The sequence below is a fragment of the Hyperolius riggenbachi genome, chromosome 3 (genome assembly GCF_040937935.1).
Source record: "Hyperolius riggenbachi isolate aHypRig1 chromosome 3, aHypRig1.pri, whole genome shotgun sequence".
Classification (NCBI taxonomy): Eukaryota; Metazoa; Chordata; class Amphibia; order Anura; family Hyperoliidae; genus Hyperolius; species Hyperolius riggenbachi.
The window spans coordinates 248,595,381-248,613,928 of NC_090648.1; the positions used below are offsets into that span (position 1 = coordinate 248,595,381).

Genomic DNA, 18,548 nt, shown 5'->3' on the forward strand with positions numbered 1-18,548 from the left:
ATTACAAGAACTTTTTTTGAAAAAATTAACAGTGACATCCGTATTAGAAAAGTCCCTAAAGTAACTATTTATGTAAAAAAAATTAAATGATGTAATTTTTTTTTAACAAGTGTTTTATTTCTGTAACTGTGGGGCAGGGATGGAAGGGGTTAAAAGTAATAAAAAAAATAAAAAATAATAAACTTTCTATGTAAAACAGTATAGTGGCATAAATAGGTGTATTTTACTTTTTGGCCACAAGATGGTGCTATAAGACCGTGTTTCTATTAATAGAACACGGCCGAACACGGAAGTGTCGGGTCTGAGAGCTTATGCGACGTTTACAAGCTCTCCGAAGACACGGGAATGGTGATCAGGATTGAGAATCAAAAGATTCTAACATCCTGATCACAGATGGAGGGGGCTGTGACTGTGGATCGACGGTAAACAGCGCGGGGATCGTAAACGCGACGGTAAGGCAGCAGTACGCATATCTATCTCCCTGATCCGCACGTGTAGTTTAAAGGGGTGTAGATATGCGTAACAAGGATCCTAAAGTGGTTAAAGTGGAGCTATCAGCCATATTATCTCAGAAAAAAAACTTATAAGTAGATAATACTTGCTCTACTTATATAATGTATGTATTGCACTGTCCACATTTTGATTTTACGTTTTTTTTCTATAGTAAAAAAAAAGTGAAAATCCTTCTTAGGATTCTCCATTTTGTCTGTGTCTATCTTGAAGCCAATCCTGACATAATTTCCTCCCTTACTCTGTCTGTATATCATTGCCCGCCCCTTCCCAGTTTCTAGACACTCCCACCCAGGTCTGCAGTAGAAAGTGCATTGAGAAATATTGACCAAGCAGAGAGGAACAGAGGTGCGGGAGGGTAAAACAGCAGGGAAAGAAGCTTCAGCCTATCAGGCTGCATTCGTTAAGTCTGAGGGGAAGATAACAAAGAAAAAATGAAAACCCAACATGCCATGCAACTTCCTTTGTGCGGCGGATGTAAGAGCCAGGGAAATGATGTTTTATGTAGAAGAAATATAAGAGTGATTTTTACGTTTTGAATTGCCTGGTTAGCATCCTTATTACTTGTTTACCAGATACAAATAAATAATTGATTTTTTATTTTATACCCGATTCAGGATTCAGCCTATTGTTATTATTTAATTAATTAGCAAGAAGCCCAGATAACTAACACACAACAAATAGTTGAGAGAAAATATGACAAAGGAGAGAAGACAACGCTGTCTCATCAGGCTTCCTGTTGAATAGATGAGGAAACACAAGGGACTAAAAGTGAGTTAGGTACCAGTGGGCTAATAAACATTTGTTCATAATTAGTGAATAGTTATTATGCAGATAAAAGTGAATAGGCAATTTGAAGCAGTAGATTCTGAGGAACTGTTTCAACATATAAAAGGCAGGGAAAAGTCTTATGGGAGTAACTGAAGGAAGTCTGGTAGCAGTGTGGATGAAGGTTATGAGCTAGGACTTTTGTAGGACTACAAAGATCTGATCTCAGGTACATTTATATATGAGATCAGACAAATAAATGTTTATAGTCTTGGATTGGAAGCTAGTAAAAGAATTGATAGGGAGGGGCAGGAAAGGAGGCATATTGGGTAGGGTGGATAAGTCTTGTAGCACCATTTGAGTCAACTGAATGAAAATCACCTGAGAAGATTTAACAGTAGTTGTGTTGAAAGATATTGAGCATATGGGAAGTGGAATTTTGCAGTATTTTGAATTAGAATGGGGCATATTTTAGAGATGTGACTGCGTATGAGGCCTGAAGGAGCGTTGGGGGTAATATAAAAGGCAGACAATTTGTGAAGTGGGAATGTTGATTGAACAGATAAAGAGCCAAATTGTAGGATAGAATGCAGAGAGAAGGGGGATAATAATGTGCCTGAAATAAAATGGATATATAAGGTAGTAATATTATTTAAAGTGAACCAGAATTGAAATAAACAGATGATATAAACCATTATGTGAATTTAATCCCAATATCATTCTACTTGTTTTAATGATTAAATGTTTAGGTTTGAGAAATGAACAGTATCATGGACAACTGCTATTGCTTTTTCTGCTTATTCAGCTCCCATACTGAGTAATGATGACCTGTTGTACTTCTTATCTTTTCTCTGTTGTTAAGAATGTTTGCTATAGCCACACACAGGTTTTATGACCTCTTATTATTCATTAGAAAAAAATATGCTGCAGTCCAATATGGGTGGATAGTGATTTAAAGCACTTGATTACCATCCCCTACAGTGAAAAACCAGAGGAAAAGGAACACAAACCAGTTCTAAGTAGGCTGAGTACTTTATATTCTTCAGGCTACATTTCACTTCAGGTGTAATTTAAAATTAGGTAGTTAAAATGTACCTTTCTGAGCTTATTGACTTAAAGTAAATCTGAAGCGAAAATAAACTTATGAGGTAAGGGGAGTTGATGCACTATATAGCAGTTATACTGCAGTGCACAGCAGTATTACCTTTAATATTGGCAGCTAGTACCGTCATGCTATCGGCGTGATTTGCAGTTCTTGAGTAACACGACTATTGCCACAGTAATGCACGGCAGTATTAATGCTATATGGTGCATCAACCCCAATAAATTGTATGTGTATTACAAATAATAAATAGAACAATAGTAGCAAAGAAAAGAGTCCCATATTTCTATTTTCAGTTGTATGGCTTTCTTTATGATCAGACTATCATGGTTGCAGTTTAGAATCCACACTCTGTATTTTAAGCTGTAAAACAAAGCAGAAGTAATGACCCTTTCAATTTCCCTGCAGTAAAAGCTTTTCTAAAGCTGTCTCTTGCTATTTCTTGACTGCTTAACTATTTCTGCCACCCAGACGTGAAGCTCCCGTCCGGGCGGCTGCTCTGCTGCGGTGCCGCGCTTCGGCGCGCTCCTGCGCCCCCGCCCCCCCCCCCCGCTGTGTCCCCCGGTAGCCCTGGGATCAGTGAACGGGAACATGGTTCCTGATCACCGATCCGTGTCCCCCGCAGAAAAACTGAAGCGCTATCACAAGAGGCTTCAGTGTTTCTGCCCGTCAAAATTTCCGCATCCCCCTTGTGCTTCCGCTTAGCGAGAAGCACGAGGAGGGGAAAAAACATTGAAGGTGGCCATCTTGTGGCCAAATAGTAAAACTACATCTGCATATTTTTTACATTACAATTTACACATATAATAACATTAAAAATTAACTGTTTATTTCCTAAACCAAAATATTACCCAAATAAATTTTTAATGGAAAAAAAAATTACAATTAAAAAAAAAAAAGACATAAATAGTTACCTAAGGGTCTGAACTTTTTAAATATGCATTTGAAGGGGGTATACTACGAACATTTTTTAAATTATAAGCTTGTAAATAGTGATGGATGCAAAATTGAAAAAATGCACCTTTATTTCCAAATAAAATATTGGCACCATACATTGTGATAGGCACAACATTTAAATGGTGTCATAACCGAGACAAACGGGCAAATAAAATACATAGGTTTTAATTATGGTAGTGTGGATTATTTTAAAGCTATAATGGCCAAAAAACTGAGAAATAATGATTTTTTTTCCATTTTTTCTTATTAATCCTGTTAAAATGCATTTATAAAAAAATAATTCTTAGCAAAATGTACCACCCAAAGAAAGCTTAATTAGTGGCGGAAAAAACAAGATATAGATCAATACATTGTGATAAGTAGTGATAAAGTTATTAGCGAATGAATGGGAGGTGAAAATTGCTCTGATGCATAAGGTGAAAAATCCCTGCGGGCTGAAATGGTTAAGCAGGACTGAGTTCAGAGAAACTCTTTTGCATAGATAACAACTTTTTTTTAACTCTTCCTCTACTGGAAAACAACATGAGACTCAATTCTTTGCCACTAATGTTCTATTTATTTTCCTTACTACACATTCAAGTCATTATCTCTTAAGTTTATTTTTGATTCAGATTTGCTTTAACCTCCCTGGCGGTTTATTAAAATCCGCCAGGGGGCAGCAAATACGTTTTTTAAAAAAAAATAAATTTCTTTTTCATGTAGCGAGACAATGTCTCGCTACATGATAGCCGCTGCCGAGCGGCATCCCCCCAGCCCCTCCGATCGCCTTCGGCGATCAGAGATCAAGAGATCCCGTTCAAAGAACGGGATCTCTTGGAGGGCTTCCCCCGTCGCCATGGCGACGGGGCGGGATGACGTCACCGACGTCATCGACGTCGTGACGTCAAAGGGGAATCCGATCCACCCCACGGCGCTTCCTGGCACTGATTGGCCAGGCAGCGCACGGGGTCTGGGGGGGGGGGGGGCGGCTGCGGCGACGCGTATAGCGGCGGATCGGCGGGTAGCGGCGGCGATCGGAGGTTACACGCAGCTAGCAAAGTGCTAGCTGCGTGTAACAAAAAAAAATTATGCAAATCGGCCCAGCGGGGCCTGAGCGGTGCCTCCCGGCGGCATAGCCCGAACTCAGTTCGGGCTTACCGCCAGGGAGGTTAAAGGATACTTCTTTGTTGTCCACCGCATAAAAATACTTGGATCAATAAGGTTTTTTTCTGTTTATGCCTCTGTAGAGAGTTATGAAGGTGCAGATATAAGGAAAAGTGAAAAATAGCAGTTGCTGTGGCTGCCTATGTATAGAAGCATCCAGTCAATCCCATGGATGCCTCCCCACCATTCTAAGGACATTCTAGCAGGTAACTGGGCCATAAACAATCATGGACTCACTCAGTGGTGAGAAGCAGAGAGCATTCAGAAGAATCCACAGTCTTGAAGTCATTGCAAGGTCAAGTGAAAAAAAAAAATAGTCCAAGCAAGAGCCATATCATATTTATGTGCAGACATTCATGCTGGTGGGCATAGTATTTGATGATGATGCAGCGGCCTGTGAACAGAACATGCTAAAAAAGTATTGCTATCTGCTTACCTCTTAGAAATTTGGCTACATGATGTTGGCCACATGGCGCAATGTTGTTGTTCTAGCTATACTGTGGTGATATGTAACATTCACATATTCCTTTTTATACCTGCTTCAATGTAACTTATTTACAGCATAAAATGGGAAACAAATTTATTTGACATGCGTTGTGAACAGATATGATTAAAATGACATAGAAATGCTCCTTGTAGAACAACACGTTATGCTACAAATTGCCGTAATACCGGTAAACAAATCAATGATCCATGCAGATCCGTAAGTGGCACTGCCTGCCTAATCCATCATGTATTCAATAGAAGATCATTTGTATGTCACTCAGCAAGCAAAGATTATAAAATGGCATTTGTTTGCATTTAAATTATTTTGCAATGAGTGTGGAGTTTGCCCAGGAGCTGTAACATAAACCTACCGGAATTCTCTTTTTAACCAGTTCCATAAATTCTCTTAACCATCCTATTCAAAATTAAAGCACCACCTTCAGTTTCATGCCATTTTGAAAACCAATAAAAGCCAGTTGGAATAAAAAAATGTCGACACTCGCCCAACATTTTTAGTACTTGTATGTTATTAGACCTGTGCTCTTAGCAAGCATATAGTTTATGCTGTTATACAAACGATACAGCTGTAGTGTATGTTTAATGATGTAAAAAGAAATGGATAAGATTTAAATGATGCATGATTTAAAAATGCATTGATAGATAACTTTTATTTCAAATGAAAACCCCTTTACTTATTATGATTAATTCTTAATGATGCTGTACATTATATACGCCCAATATTGGGTGTTGTGATACCCTTGATGGGACCCTGTAGCTTCCTATAAAGTGGCTTGCAAAAGTATTCGCCCCCCTTGGAAGTTTTCCACATTTTGTCATATTACTGCCACAAACATGAATCAATTTTATTGGAATTCCAGGTGAAAGACCAACACAAAGTGGTGTACACGTGAGAAGTGGAACGAAAATCATACATGATTCCAAACATTTTTTACAAATCAATAACTACAAAGTGTAGTGTGCAGTCAGTTGCCCATAGACATTGCCTGATGAGTGCTAATGACTAAATAGAGTGCACCTGTATGTAATCTAATGTCAGTACAAATACAGCTGCTCTGTGATGGCCTCAGAGGTTGTCTAAGAGAATCTTGGGAGCAACAACACCATGAAGTCCAAAGAACACACCAGACAGGTCAGGGATAAAGATATTGAGACATTTAAAGCAGGTTTAGGTTACAAAAAGATTTCCAAAGCCTTGAACATCCCGCTGAGCACTGTTCAAGCGATCATTCAGAAATGGAAGGAGTATGGCACAACTGTAAACCTACCAAGACAAGGACGTCCACCTAAACTCACAGGCCGAACAAGGAGAGTGCAAATCAGAAATGCAGTCAAGAGGCCCATGGTGACTCTGGACGAGCTGCAGAGATCTACAGCTCAGGTGGGGGAATCTGTCCATAGGACAACTATTAGTCGTGCACTGCACAAAGTTGGCTCTTATGGAAGAGTGACAAGAAGAAAGCCATTGTTAACAGAAAAGCATAAGAAGTCTCGTTTGCAGTTTGCCACAAGGCATGTGGGGGACACAGCAAACATGTGGAAGAAGGTGCTCTGGTCAGATGAGACCAAAATGGAACTTTTTGGCCAAAATGCTAAACGCTATGTGTGGCAGAAAACTAACACTGCACATCACTCTGAACACACCATCCCAACTGTCAAATATAGTGGTGGCAGCATCATGCTCTGGGGTTGCTTCTCTTCAGCAGGGACAGGGAAGCTGGTCAAAGTTGATAGGAAGATGGATGGAGCCAAATGCAGGCCAATCTTGGAAGAAAACCTCTTGGAGTCTGCAAAAGACTTGAGACTGGGGCGGAGGTTCACCTTACAGCAGGACAACGACCCTAAACATAAAGCCAGGGCAACAATGGAATGGTTTAAAAGAAAACATATCCGTGTGTTAGAATGGCCCAGTCAAAGTCCAGATCTAAATCCAATCTAGAATCTGTGGCAAGATCTGAAAACTGTTGTTCACAAACGCTGTCCATCTAATCTTACTGAGCTGAGCTGATTTGCAAAGAAGAATGGGCAAGGATTTCAGTCTCTAGATGTGCAAAGCTGGTAGAGACATACCCTAAAAGACTGGCAGCTGTAATTGCAGCAAAAGGTGGTTCTACAAAGTATTGACTCAGGGGGCTGAATAATTACGCACACCCCACTTTGCAGTTATTTATTTGTAAAAAATAATGTTTGGAATCATGTATGATTTTCGTTCCACTTCTCAAGTGTACACCTCTTTGTATTGGTCTTTCACGTGGAATTCCAATAAAATTGATTCACGTTTGTGGCAGTAATGTGACAAAATGTGGAAAACTTCAAGGGGGCCGAATACTTTTGCAAGCCACTGTATAGCTGCACATGTTTGCACATAATAATGTCTCTGTTAGTGTTCTAATTTTTTTACCCTTGAAAGCTGATTCACTATATCTGTAAATATGTGTTTCCGCCCCATTTACCTAGGCTGAAATGACTGTGTATTGCCAACCCTAAATGTTGTGTTATTCATGTTCAGCATGCTGCCAATTACCACAATTCCAAAAATTAGAGCACTTTCTGTTGCCCCTCATTAACATCCAGGTTCGCCTGAATTTAAAAAGTGTTGATCAGTCTGATCTTTACTTTACAAGTTGCCAAATTACCTTCTTTGCACAGATAGGGGTGAATGCCCCTGGCTTCAATAGTGAGACGGTTGTTTAGTAAAACACTTGGTTGCCAGTTTATGGAGAATTGTCAGTTTTAAATGTGGTGATTTGTGCCCACAATGCAAATCACTGGCTGCAGATCACCATTTTTCTCTTGGCATCAGTGTGATCACCAACGCTAATCCAAGACTCCATTTAAGTGAATGGAGCTTTGGATACTAACGGTAGGTGTTCATAAATATAATGCTGCTTTCTGGCGATCTACTAATGATCACCACGTTTATTAAGTGGGGACAGTTCGCTCCACAAAATTGATCACTTTCAGGGATCCTCACTCATCTGCAACAACTTCACGGATCAATGCATTTGTAGCGATCAACCTGGTGTTTACTTTGTAGGTCACCAAATGCTGTTACCCCGTTCAGTGGTGGTGAGTTACAGTGGCTTAAATGGTGAACATGGTGAATGGTAAGAAACACTTGGTCTCCAGTTTGTGGAGGATCGCCAGGTTTAAGCCATGTACACACGCTAGATGAAACTTGGCTGAGGCAGGCTGCAGAATAGGGACGTGTCTGTAAAGTGTTAGCCCTGCAATGTTGTAAAGGGATCAGGTACCTGTCGGGCAACATGCCTCGTACTTACGTATGTAAAAAATATATAATTCACAGCTGCAGTTAGCCAAGGAAGGTAATGCCATTGTCCAACATTTAAAAAAAAATCAGCTGATTCCCACTTTAATGTTCAGCCTTAGACAATGAATACATTCTCCTTTTTTAACTACAGGTCTGTGGTCCAGCTTTAAAATGCTTGAATCATCACACAATCATACAGCATTGACCACGCTAATTCAGAATGGCAGTTTGCAGTTAACGCTTGTTAGGCATCAATTAGTTGAATTGTCTTTTCAATACCTATTGGGGTTACTCATTGAGAGTGGAGAAGGGAATATTGATAAACAAAATGCAGACGTTCAGGCGAAGCAATAGCAGGATTTCATGCTAATGTAGGCAGATCAGTGAAACCTGGTCTGTGATTGCTTGCTATTGGGTAGTACCTTTGAAATTCTCATGTGCCTTGATTGTTTAAAGACAACTATTGTGAAAAAGTGTAAAATATAACCTATATACATACATATAAATGTAATTTTTTTCCCCTGAGTAAAAAGAACTATATATTACTATTTTTCCTATGTCACATTCACTTACAGTAGGTATTGAAAATCTGACAGATCTGTCAGGTTTTAGACTTGCCCATCTCCTCATGGGCGATTCTTAGGGTTTTCTTTCTTTGCTAAAGCACTTACTGAACTGCAGTTGCTCAATCCAACTGCCAAAATAGTGTGCAATTGGGTAGGGAAGCTGGCTTACATCTCTGCTCCACTGCAGAAAGTACTTTTGCAAAGAATAAAGAATCACTCATGAGTAAATGATCAAGTCCAAAATCTGGTAAAAAGGTCATGTATAGTGCATTTTACTCTGGGAGAAATATACATTGTATATGTATGTACTTTAAATGTTACAATTTGTTCGTAACAGTAGTCCTTTACGTTTAATACGCATGTAGGGTGCTTATCTGAGTTGCTGTTATTATGTGAATAATTCTTGATGGTGTATAACTGAGGCAGTACTTTGATAGAGGAAGGCCGGCAATGTGAAGAGACCTTGAAGTGACCAAGCAGCTTGACAAATACATGTCTTGGACACCCCGCAGCCGTGGACATGTATTCAGTGGATAAATTAAATATTTATCATGAGCTCTACTTAGTAATACAGAAGCCATATCACATTTGACATAGTGCTGCTGCCAGTACCATGATAAACTCCAGCTGTACCAGAGAGAACAGGGACACAATGTTTTTTACATGGAGAAAAACAACTTCTAGCTAATCTCTGTTTAGTTAGGTTACTTCAGGCCTTGGACACACAAGCTAATATTCACTCCCAATCAACAGTTGATCAATCACAGATCAGGAAATCGGTCAGAATTGACATCTGGCTGCCTACATGTCAGCTCCTGTGAACAACAAGCCATTACTGTGGATACAGGATTCATTTAGCTTTTACTTTTATAAGAATAAGGGTGATAGATGTGTTTTTTTCTTTGACTTTATTACTCTTGTAAGGACTGTTTTCTGTTTCAAAACACAAATGCATGCAAATACTTGCGGTGTTATTATAGTGTGCTTTCAGATCCCGATTCACTGGAAAAGCAGGGGCAAAGTGCACCAAAATGCAGCAAGCTGCTTTAACTAAAAAGCACAGAAACGTGTAGTGAAGCAGTGGAAGTAGGACACCATCATTTACATAGTTCTGCCAGTGTTCGTGGTATATGCAAAAAGTTCCAAAATATCCAAAAAGTGGATTGAAGTGCATGTAGTCCAAAACAGTCCTAAAGGCTTATTTCAATCTGGATAGTTATCTTTAGTCAGATGAGAGTTACAAGTTTGTAAATTCTAAAAGAGGAATGGCCTTTTTATATTGCACTCCACCAATGCATTCATTTTACTGTATTCATGCGTACTGTGACTTTTTTCTCATGCAAAGTTGACCCTTGTGTTCATACTAAGAAAAGATGAATGCTTGTTGGTTCTTGGAGTGTGTGTATGTTGTAGAATGTGAGTAATGTGGGTTGTGTATTGAAGAGCCACAAGTAACAGTAAAACTAGCATTCCTTACCCTGTGTGTGGTTTTTCTTTGTACATAGGGGAGCCTTCTCAGAAGTCGTGTTAGCTGAAGAGAAGAAGACTGGGAAACTTTTTGCAGTGAAGTGTATCCCGAAGAAAGCTCTGAAGGGGAAGGAGAGCAGTATAGAGAATGAAATTGCCGTGCTGAAAAAGTAAGTGCCATTCATGTTAAGGAGCATAATGTAAAGATGCTTAGTGGAATATAGCGCCTCTGTATGGCAGGGGTTGACATACCCCATTTATCCAATTACTGCATCTGTAGGGGAAACACACATCCAAAATCTGAACACTCCTCAATTAGCATTCATAAGATTCAATGTTATACTGAAGCAATAATGTTGTGGGTAGGTCTGCTTTATGAAAGCAGGACTCCAGATACCAAATTTATATAAACTTTTTAAAAGAGACCTTTCTTAAATGAGTCCTGAGTTTTAGGGGAAAAAAGTTAAAATCCCAGCTAATATACCCCTTATTTATGAAGTTCTTAGATGGAAAGTCTATGTCTGAACTGATCTCCTATATAGTGAATACTAGACTGATGCAGGAGGCGCCCAAAAATATATAGATTGGTAAATTTGTATAAAATTATAACTCAAGAGTTGGTATTAGTAAAAAAAAAATTCCAATTTATTTTCCAATTTATTTAAAACAAGAACATATAGTGTACAGCGATGACGCGTTTCTCGGCGTAAGCCGCTTCCTCAGGTGAAGTACGTGCCGGCCCGATAGGGGTAGACAATCTGAGGCGCATGATCTGACGTACTTTCTATACCCTACTTCGTGGGGTCTCGCTTCGCAAAATGAATTTTTAGGAGGAGCGACCGGTACTTCTTGGATAAAGACCGAGTGGGGACGGTTACTCCCCACAGGCTCAGACGAGTGGTTGCCTCCAGTAGCAACCCACCTTTGCGAGTATATTTTCATCATTAGATTTATCTGACACTCCAAACTATATTAGACCAGAGTGGGATCCCGGTCTCCGTGTGTCTTCTTTTCATCAGCAATAACCTCCTATATAGTGAGCTGGGTCTATTCTACACCTACGAAGGCCTCGATTCATAAAAGTGTGTGCGGTTAATGAAATCCGTGCGGGAAAACTCAGCGCACGGTATTTCACACTTCTGGGTGGTCATTCATAAAATGTTGTCAGTTGCGATAACAGAGCGGAGATCTCCCGCTCTAGGCTGGCGGAAGGCATGCAGAAACATAGGAAGCTGCCGGAGTCCCTCCGTGCGCTGCTCTCCTTGCTGCTGCTTGGGAGGTCTGTCCCATTCACTTGCACGTATTCCGCATGGTCATCGCTACATCCCGAGGTAGCGGTAATCCCCGGCCGCATACCGCGTGCGGTAATTTTTATGATTGGGCATTTTGTTACTTTTATTAACATAATCACCGCACAAGGCGGTGATTTGTCGCTCTGCTCGGGAATGTCTGCTTTTCATGCGGAAACAGCCTTTATGAATACACATTTTGCTTAGTTGTCGGTAAAGTCATCTGTTTTCAGCATTTCCGCATGCGGGAATGCTTTATGAATCGAGGCCTAAGTGGCTGAATAAGCTCTATTCTGTATGTGTGGCTGCCCTTAAGCTGATATTCTCTTTACAACATCATCAATACAAATTTAGGTTTCGAGATACTTTTTAAACGATTTGTGCTTTTCTATCTAACAAAAAGTTTGATACTTACTTGGGTAGAGGGAGGCCTAGGCTTCCTATGAACCGCCCTGCCCCCTATTACTCTTCTTGGACCCTCTGAACATATCCAACAAGAGATTGTCAGATATGTTCTTGTGGGAGTGCTTCCCTGAGTGAATGAACCATACTACACTCATCCATGAGCAGCTCCTTGCTACTGTGCAGGGGCGGCCGTACTTGTGCAGGTTCAGAATGGCCGCACTCATTCACGAAGTAGAGCGGGGCTGCAAACACAGGAAGCTGCTGGACTATCCAGAGGCTTTCTTCTGCCTATGTAAGTATATAACTTTTTGTCTGTCAAAGACTACAGATTTACTCTAAAGTAATGAAGTTCGTGTAAATTTTGCTCCACCCTTGACCACACCCACATTCTGGTGCTTGACCTCGCCCACTTATGGGCACAAGGCACAGGGTGCCCAAAAATGCCCCGGAAAATTTTGAATCCTAGCAACACCCCTCCTGATTCACATTGCTGAAAAATGCACAGAAGCACGCTAGTGCACTCAGGCATTAGGACTGAAATGTAAGACCTTTGTGTAAGGTGTGGAAGGCTTACTTTTCTTTCTTTTATTGCTGTCTTTGGCACTATTGAGGAGATCCTCCTCACTTTCCTCAGTTGGTTAGGATTACATGGACAAGAGGTGAGAAGTAAATCTTTCCATGGGGTAAGTAGCATCAATAAAAGCTTGACAGAGTACATAAACCATTTCCGCGCTATTTAAATTTAGCAAATGTTTTGGGAGGGCATCCAGTTTAATGGATTACTGCACAAATAACTTTCATTAGTCTGTTTAATCTGATCTGCTACAAGATAATTTTAGATTGACTGGACAGCTAAAAATACACTGTTAAAAAAAAAAGTGTATGTGGGTTGTTTTGCCTGATAATGTATTTATAATTCTGTTCTGCGGGTAATTTGGTTGATACTTTTCTGCCAGACCGTGATGCCAGCCATATGGCAAATAATATTGCCAGTTTCAGTTTGTTTCACTTGTCTATCGCCTGGGTGATAGTGGAGTCATGTGATTTTCCTGATTCACTGCCCAATGAACAGATAGGCAAGAAACTGCAAAGCTGAAATAATGTTGTCAGAGGTTAGGCAGGTGAAGCTGTTCCCATGTTTGTCTTTGTACTGTTTATTCTGTTGTTTGCATGCATTCAACTTTAAGTGTGTCCCAATGGATATAAATGCACATCAATAAAGATAGCAGAGTCAAAACAAAGCTGCCGTTTTTTCAAATGAAAGTACAATGATCTTTCAGTTTTACTGTATCAGGAATCGGTAAATGTCTCTTGTATAAGACTCCCTATGCTGCAAAGCTGCTTTTGCTGGCTTCTTTCTTAGGAACCAAGCTGTTTTCATCTAGTTTGGTGAGCCAGCACACATATGCTTAAGTGGATTTATGCAGAAACTGAAAACAAGTGCCTATCTGATATGATGTGAGTGCTTATGTAAATATCTTGTTCCAGAATCTCCCAACACAGCAGATGCTAAACCATGATTCGAGTGCAACTATACGTGACTTTTTTTTCGTTCTTGCAATATCAGATTTGATGAGAACTTATGTTTTACAAGACATGGCCATCTTATTCATTTAGATAGCATGAATATTCTGCTATTAATGAGCAGCTTTTATATTTGGAGGCCTAATGTGTTTTCATACAAACTTGCTAGCATATTAAATGACATCCCTGTAGATTGCTGCCTGTGTAAAGAGCAGTTGAATTTCAAAATTATAGCTACCTGTATGGAAGAGTGCTTTTCAGATTTTAGCCTGGGGAACACTGGAGGAGCTGGGGCACAAAGGGCCTGGACCTGCCCATTGTAGATGATTTGTGTCGTTCACCAACAAATTAAGTATTTACAAAGGCTTATGCCTGATGCAGGATGGGACTAGCCCCCAGGGCAACCTTTGCTCCACCCTCACTCCATCTGGCTATGCTGTAGTTCTGCCTTCCACTTGGCCGGACATGCCCTCATACCTCTGTGTAGCACTGCCCATCGCTGGCACATATGCAGAGAGTGTCTTCCTACCACACCTTGGCTGCATTTTCCAGAGGACTGCTTGAAGTTCAGGGAGAGGATTAAAGTTGTAGGCTAAGTGCCTCCCCCAAACAGGCAGCTAGCTCTCACTCTGCCTCCCTTCAGAACGCTCAATTAACCATTGCTGATCTCCCCAGTACCCTCAGTAACGTTCAGTGTTTCCCTCCAGACCTCAGTAATCCCCTTTCTCTAACCCTGTGACCCGGACATCAGTAATCTCTTTTTCTCTAACCCGGCACCAATGACAGCGTACGAGAGGAATCGGCGTGGGAGACTTGGGCGCAGGATACAGCCGGTATAAGTCCCGGTCGTGTTGAATACTATTCCCCCTCCAGGCCGCCATGGATGGTGGGTAATGAAATAATTTGGCTTCCAGCAATTGCTGGAGGCCAAATTATTGTGTTTTAAAAGTAACTTCAGCTCCGTCTTCTGAAGGCGTCGAAGTTACTCCCTGGGCGCCCAAGTCTCCTGCGTGGGATTCACTGTGTTCGCTATGACGCAGGTACCACGGTCACAGTCACTAGTAAGCATGAGCTCCTAGGGCCAACAATCCATCCACAACTTCTCTTCTACAGTGGCGCAACCATTGGAAAGCAGATCCAAAACCACGGGGGAGGGGGCAGACTTCTTCCTTCTCTCCTCTACAGGAATCCAGATTCACCAGAATGGCCTTGGTGGTGATCCTTGGATTCTTTATCACCTCTCTCAATATCCTCCTGGCCAGCACAGGTGTCACTTTTGGCTTCCAACCACATCCTATGAGATTTTGCACAGTGCAGAACATCTTGTATTTTTAATAATACTTTGCACTGTAGCCACTGGAACTGGAAAAATTTAGAAATAGCCTTGTAGCCCTTTCCTCACTTTTGAGCAACCACAATGAGCAGCTGCAGGTCCTTACTGAGCTCCTTGGTCTTAGCCATGACTGTCCGCAAACCAACTGCAGAGAGCTGCTGTTTTTCACCTGTTAAATTGATTAAAACAGCTGTTCCCAAATAATCAGGGTAATTAGGATGCTTTAGAACAGCTTGGGCTATTTGGAATGGCATATAGCTTTGGATTTTCCCACAGACAGTGACAGTTTGTGAAGGGTATGAATCATTTTGAATTGGACACTTTTTTGCCTAAAATTTAAATAAAAACTGAGAATTTTTTTTCTACAATAATGCCTCTTGTACATCGTCTTATTATTTTTTGGGAAACACCTATGTCATTTCCCATCAAAAAAGTACTTGCTGGTTAAATAAAAGTAACTTTAAGTGAAAATTTGCCTGGGGTGTGAATAATTATGGGCAGCACTGTACCTCTTCCAGCATTGGGTCCTGATGCACTACAGCTGCAGCCACTAGGTCTCAGTTCACTTTAACTTGTGCAAATTGACAGTATTTGTGGGATCCCCAAGAGCAAAGTTTGAAAAACCAATAGTTATATCTTTATAGGCTTGTTTCATATTTGGCCATTGCAGGAATATGACTGCATGCATTTTTCCAGAAAGCTCAATAGATTGCCATTCATTTGATGAATGTGAATGGGACACACCTTTGTTTCGGAGTGGCAGTGGATTTTGCAATGTGCAGCACATCTATCACAATGGGCATGGTACTGCTCCAGCGCAGTGTGAATCCTCCAGAGAGTGCAGATTCAGAATATGCCCTTTTTTTGACTGGCCTTCATTAGAGATCCTTGCTCTTTAATGAATAGCAGTACACTACTTGCTGTAATGTGACCTGAGGGGAACAATTCTGCCTACATTCTTCTATTTCTTATTCAAATCAGCTATTTCTTCTTTTGTCATTTCTGTGTCTCTGATGACATTGTAATTTGGGGACCTCTATGTAGTACTTGATGAAGGTTTTCAGTGAAACGCCTTTGAAAAGTAGAGCTTTCCATGCTTATTGTTCACCACAAGACAAAAGGCAAAACCATGACATTAATTAATATAATCCCCACATTTTCCTCATCTGACAGTCCTCCTGGCAGCAGCTTTCAGTTTTTGCTTTACTGAACAATGAATTTCCAGCCATTTGTGCAGCATTACTTTGTTTTCAGATCATTTGTAGGTTCTGGGCTGAAATTGTCTTAAGTGAGTTCACTGCATATTCTTTTGAAATATCATTAATAGAGATGAGTGAAGGGTACAAACTGCTTTTTTGTTCATTTTTTTGAGAAACTCCTTTTGTCCTTTTAACAGACCAATGGGAATCCTCATTAGTCAAAAGACCAATAGAGGGCACTAAAGGGGATTTATAAATGTCCAGAACTGGGTATTGGTTCCACACATGCTGTGTAGTTCTTTGGTAGTCGGGGCAGGGATCATTGTGTGTGGCGTTCTCTGTTTGCTGCATATCGAAAAGGTTATGGTGTTGGATCATTTCCGAGGATACTGTCGTGGGAATAATGAAAGGTAAGTATTTAAGCTTAATTAAGATTAATAAAAAAATATTTCTTGTGGTTGTCTTTTAAGTGCATTTTAACTCTTTCTGGAAATGGGTAAGGGTTATGTCAGCACCCCTAGACTCATTTCACGTGGTGAGGGGTGAGAACCTTGGGTCCCCTTCTTAAAGGGGACTTCCAGATGCCACCATAAACCCCTCCCAGGGCATTGATGACCTCACCTGCTCCTGGGGACTAGAGGTGGGAAACAGCCCCATGTATTGGACCAGGACTATGGGGAAGAGGGGGAGGCTTTGCCACCCCTCTCTTTCAGAGCCTCCCATACCAAGGACTATAAGGGCTGGTATAGCTTAGGGTGCGGAGCCCCACATGGTCCAGGCTCTGCATTCTGGCTAGCCCAGCCTGCATGGGTGAGAAGGGGTTACAGAGGCTCGGCGGGGGAACCCCCACTTATTTTTTTTTTTTTTAAAGGAGTTATTTCGCGAAAAAAGTAGGCAGTTAAAAAATGTGACAGATGACAGGTTTTGGGCCAGTCCATCTGTTTAAGGGGGATTCTCAGGGCTTTCTTTGTTTTCAACAGCATTTCCTGAACAACAGTTTAACTGCCAAAATAGCAAGATACCAGCCGGCCTCTCTAATCACTTGCACACTATTATGTCAGTTAGATTTTGCAACTGTTGTTCAGGAAATGCTGTTGAAAACAAAGAAAGCCCTGAGAATCCCCCTTAAAAAGATGGATTGGCCCAAAACCTGTCATCTGTCACATTTTTTAACTGCCTACTTTTTTCACGAAAGAACCCCTTTAAGTAACCTTTTTAATGGTTAAATCGGAGCTAAATTTGCCTGGGATCCTTATACAACTATATTGCCGCTCTACAGCGATCCCTGGCCAAAGTCTTGCAAGCTGCACCAGGGTTTCCAGGTGATCATTACGCACATATGCTCATCTATCATTTGGCAGACGTTTAACCAAAAGTAGATATAGGCAAGTTTGCCATGTATGATATTGTATATGGTATTTTGAATTATATAGACTATTCTGGAGACAATCCTCTGTGAGTAATGTATAAAGTTGATTGGTAGAAGTTTTTTTTCAAATTTTATTTGAATTTTCACTTTGTCCAACAATGCCAATAAGTCATTTAAGGAGATACAGCGAATGTTTTACAAAATAAATAGATCTTCTCCACTATAATGACACAGCGGAAAAGATGGAAAATGTTTAATCTTCTTTTTACAATGCATCACACTGGCCAGACAAGAAGAGCATCCTTAAACAAAACACATTTAACCCTCTTTCCCTCCCTAACCTCCCCCCACCCCTGTCATCTCTGGTTTCTCTATTTTTGAAAAATCAAGCTCTTATGTCACCTGTAATTTCCCTAACGTACTCATCAAATGCTCTGTTAAGTACCACTTTGTGTCTTTAAAAGGGGGCACTATCTCAATTATTTCTCTTTTAGAGAAAGACCTCAGAATAAACGGTCTCCAGGTTTTTGTTCTTTGTTAAGAATTTTTTAGTTTTTTTATCTTTGTGTGTTAGTGCTTCCAACCTGTCTATTCTGAGGAGTTGAATGAGTTCTTCCTTAACATCCCACACCGTAGGAGCACTAGGATAAATCCATTTGTTAAAAATCACCTTACGGGCGGCCATTATTATTAGATGCGCAAGTTTAGATATAGTAACATCAGTTGCCGAGGGGGTCCCCGAGGAGGAGGCATTTGGTGGAGTATAATAGAATAGCATCAATAGCGGATTAATTTCTGGTTTGATTTTACAGACTGTGTCCACATAGTGTGTAACTTTAATCCTTGTAGAAGTTTTAATGATGTAAGTACCACAGCTCACTTTGTAAAAAATCATACAGCGTTTTGTTCAGTGTAGTAGGCATCATTTCATCTTTTATGTCCTATATCCATAGTTCCATTAAAGAGAGATTCTTATGTGGTATAGGCTGGCTCAGCACTAAATATAAATACATTCCTCAGTCTTGTCAAGGAGAATCATTACATAGCATTTGAAACACAACTTTGTCTCAGCATCAATGTTTGGTTTTAAAATAAACCTAAGGAAAACAACTGTTTCAAATGCAATCTTAAAAATTGAACC

At 40.5% G+C, this 18,548-nt stretch overlaps 1 protein-coding gene across 1 annotated transcript in view; it reads left to right on the forward strand.

Annotated features, from left to right (window-relative positions):
* Positions 1 to 18,548, forward strand: part of LOC137563542 (calcium/calmodulin-dependent protein kinase type 1D) — a 412,397-nt gene that overhangs the window by 186,507 nt on the left and 207,342 nt on the right. The window contains exon 2 of the mRNA XM_068276130.1: positions 10,327 to 10,458. Within this exon, the coding sequence (XP_068132231.1) occupies positions 10,327 to 10,458 (132 nt within the window). The remainder of the gene's footprint in view (positions 1 to 10,326; positions 10,459 to 18,548) is intronic.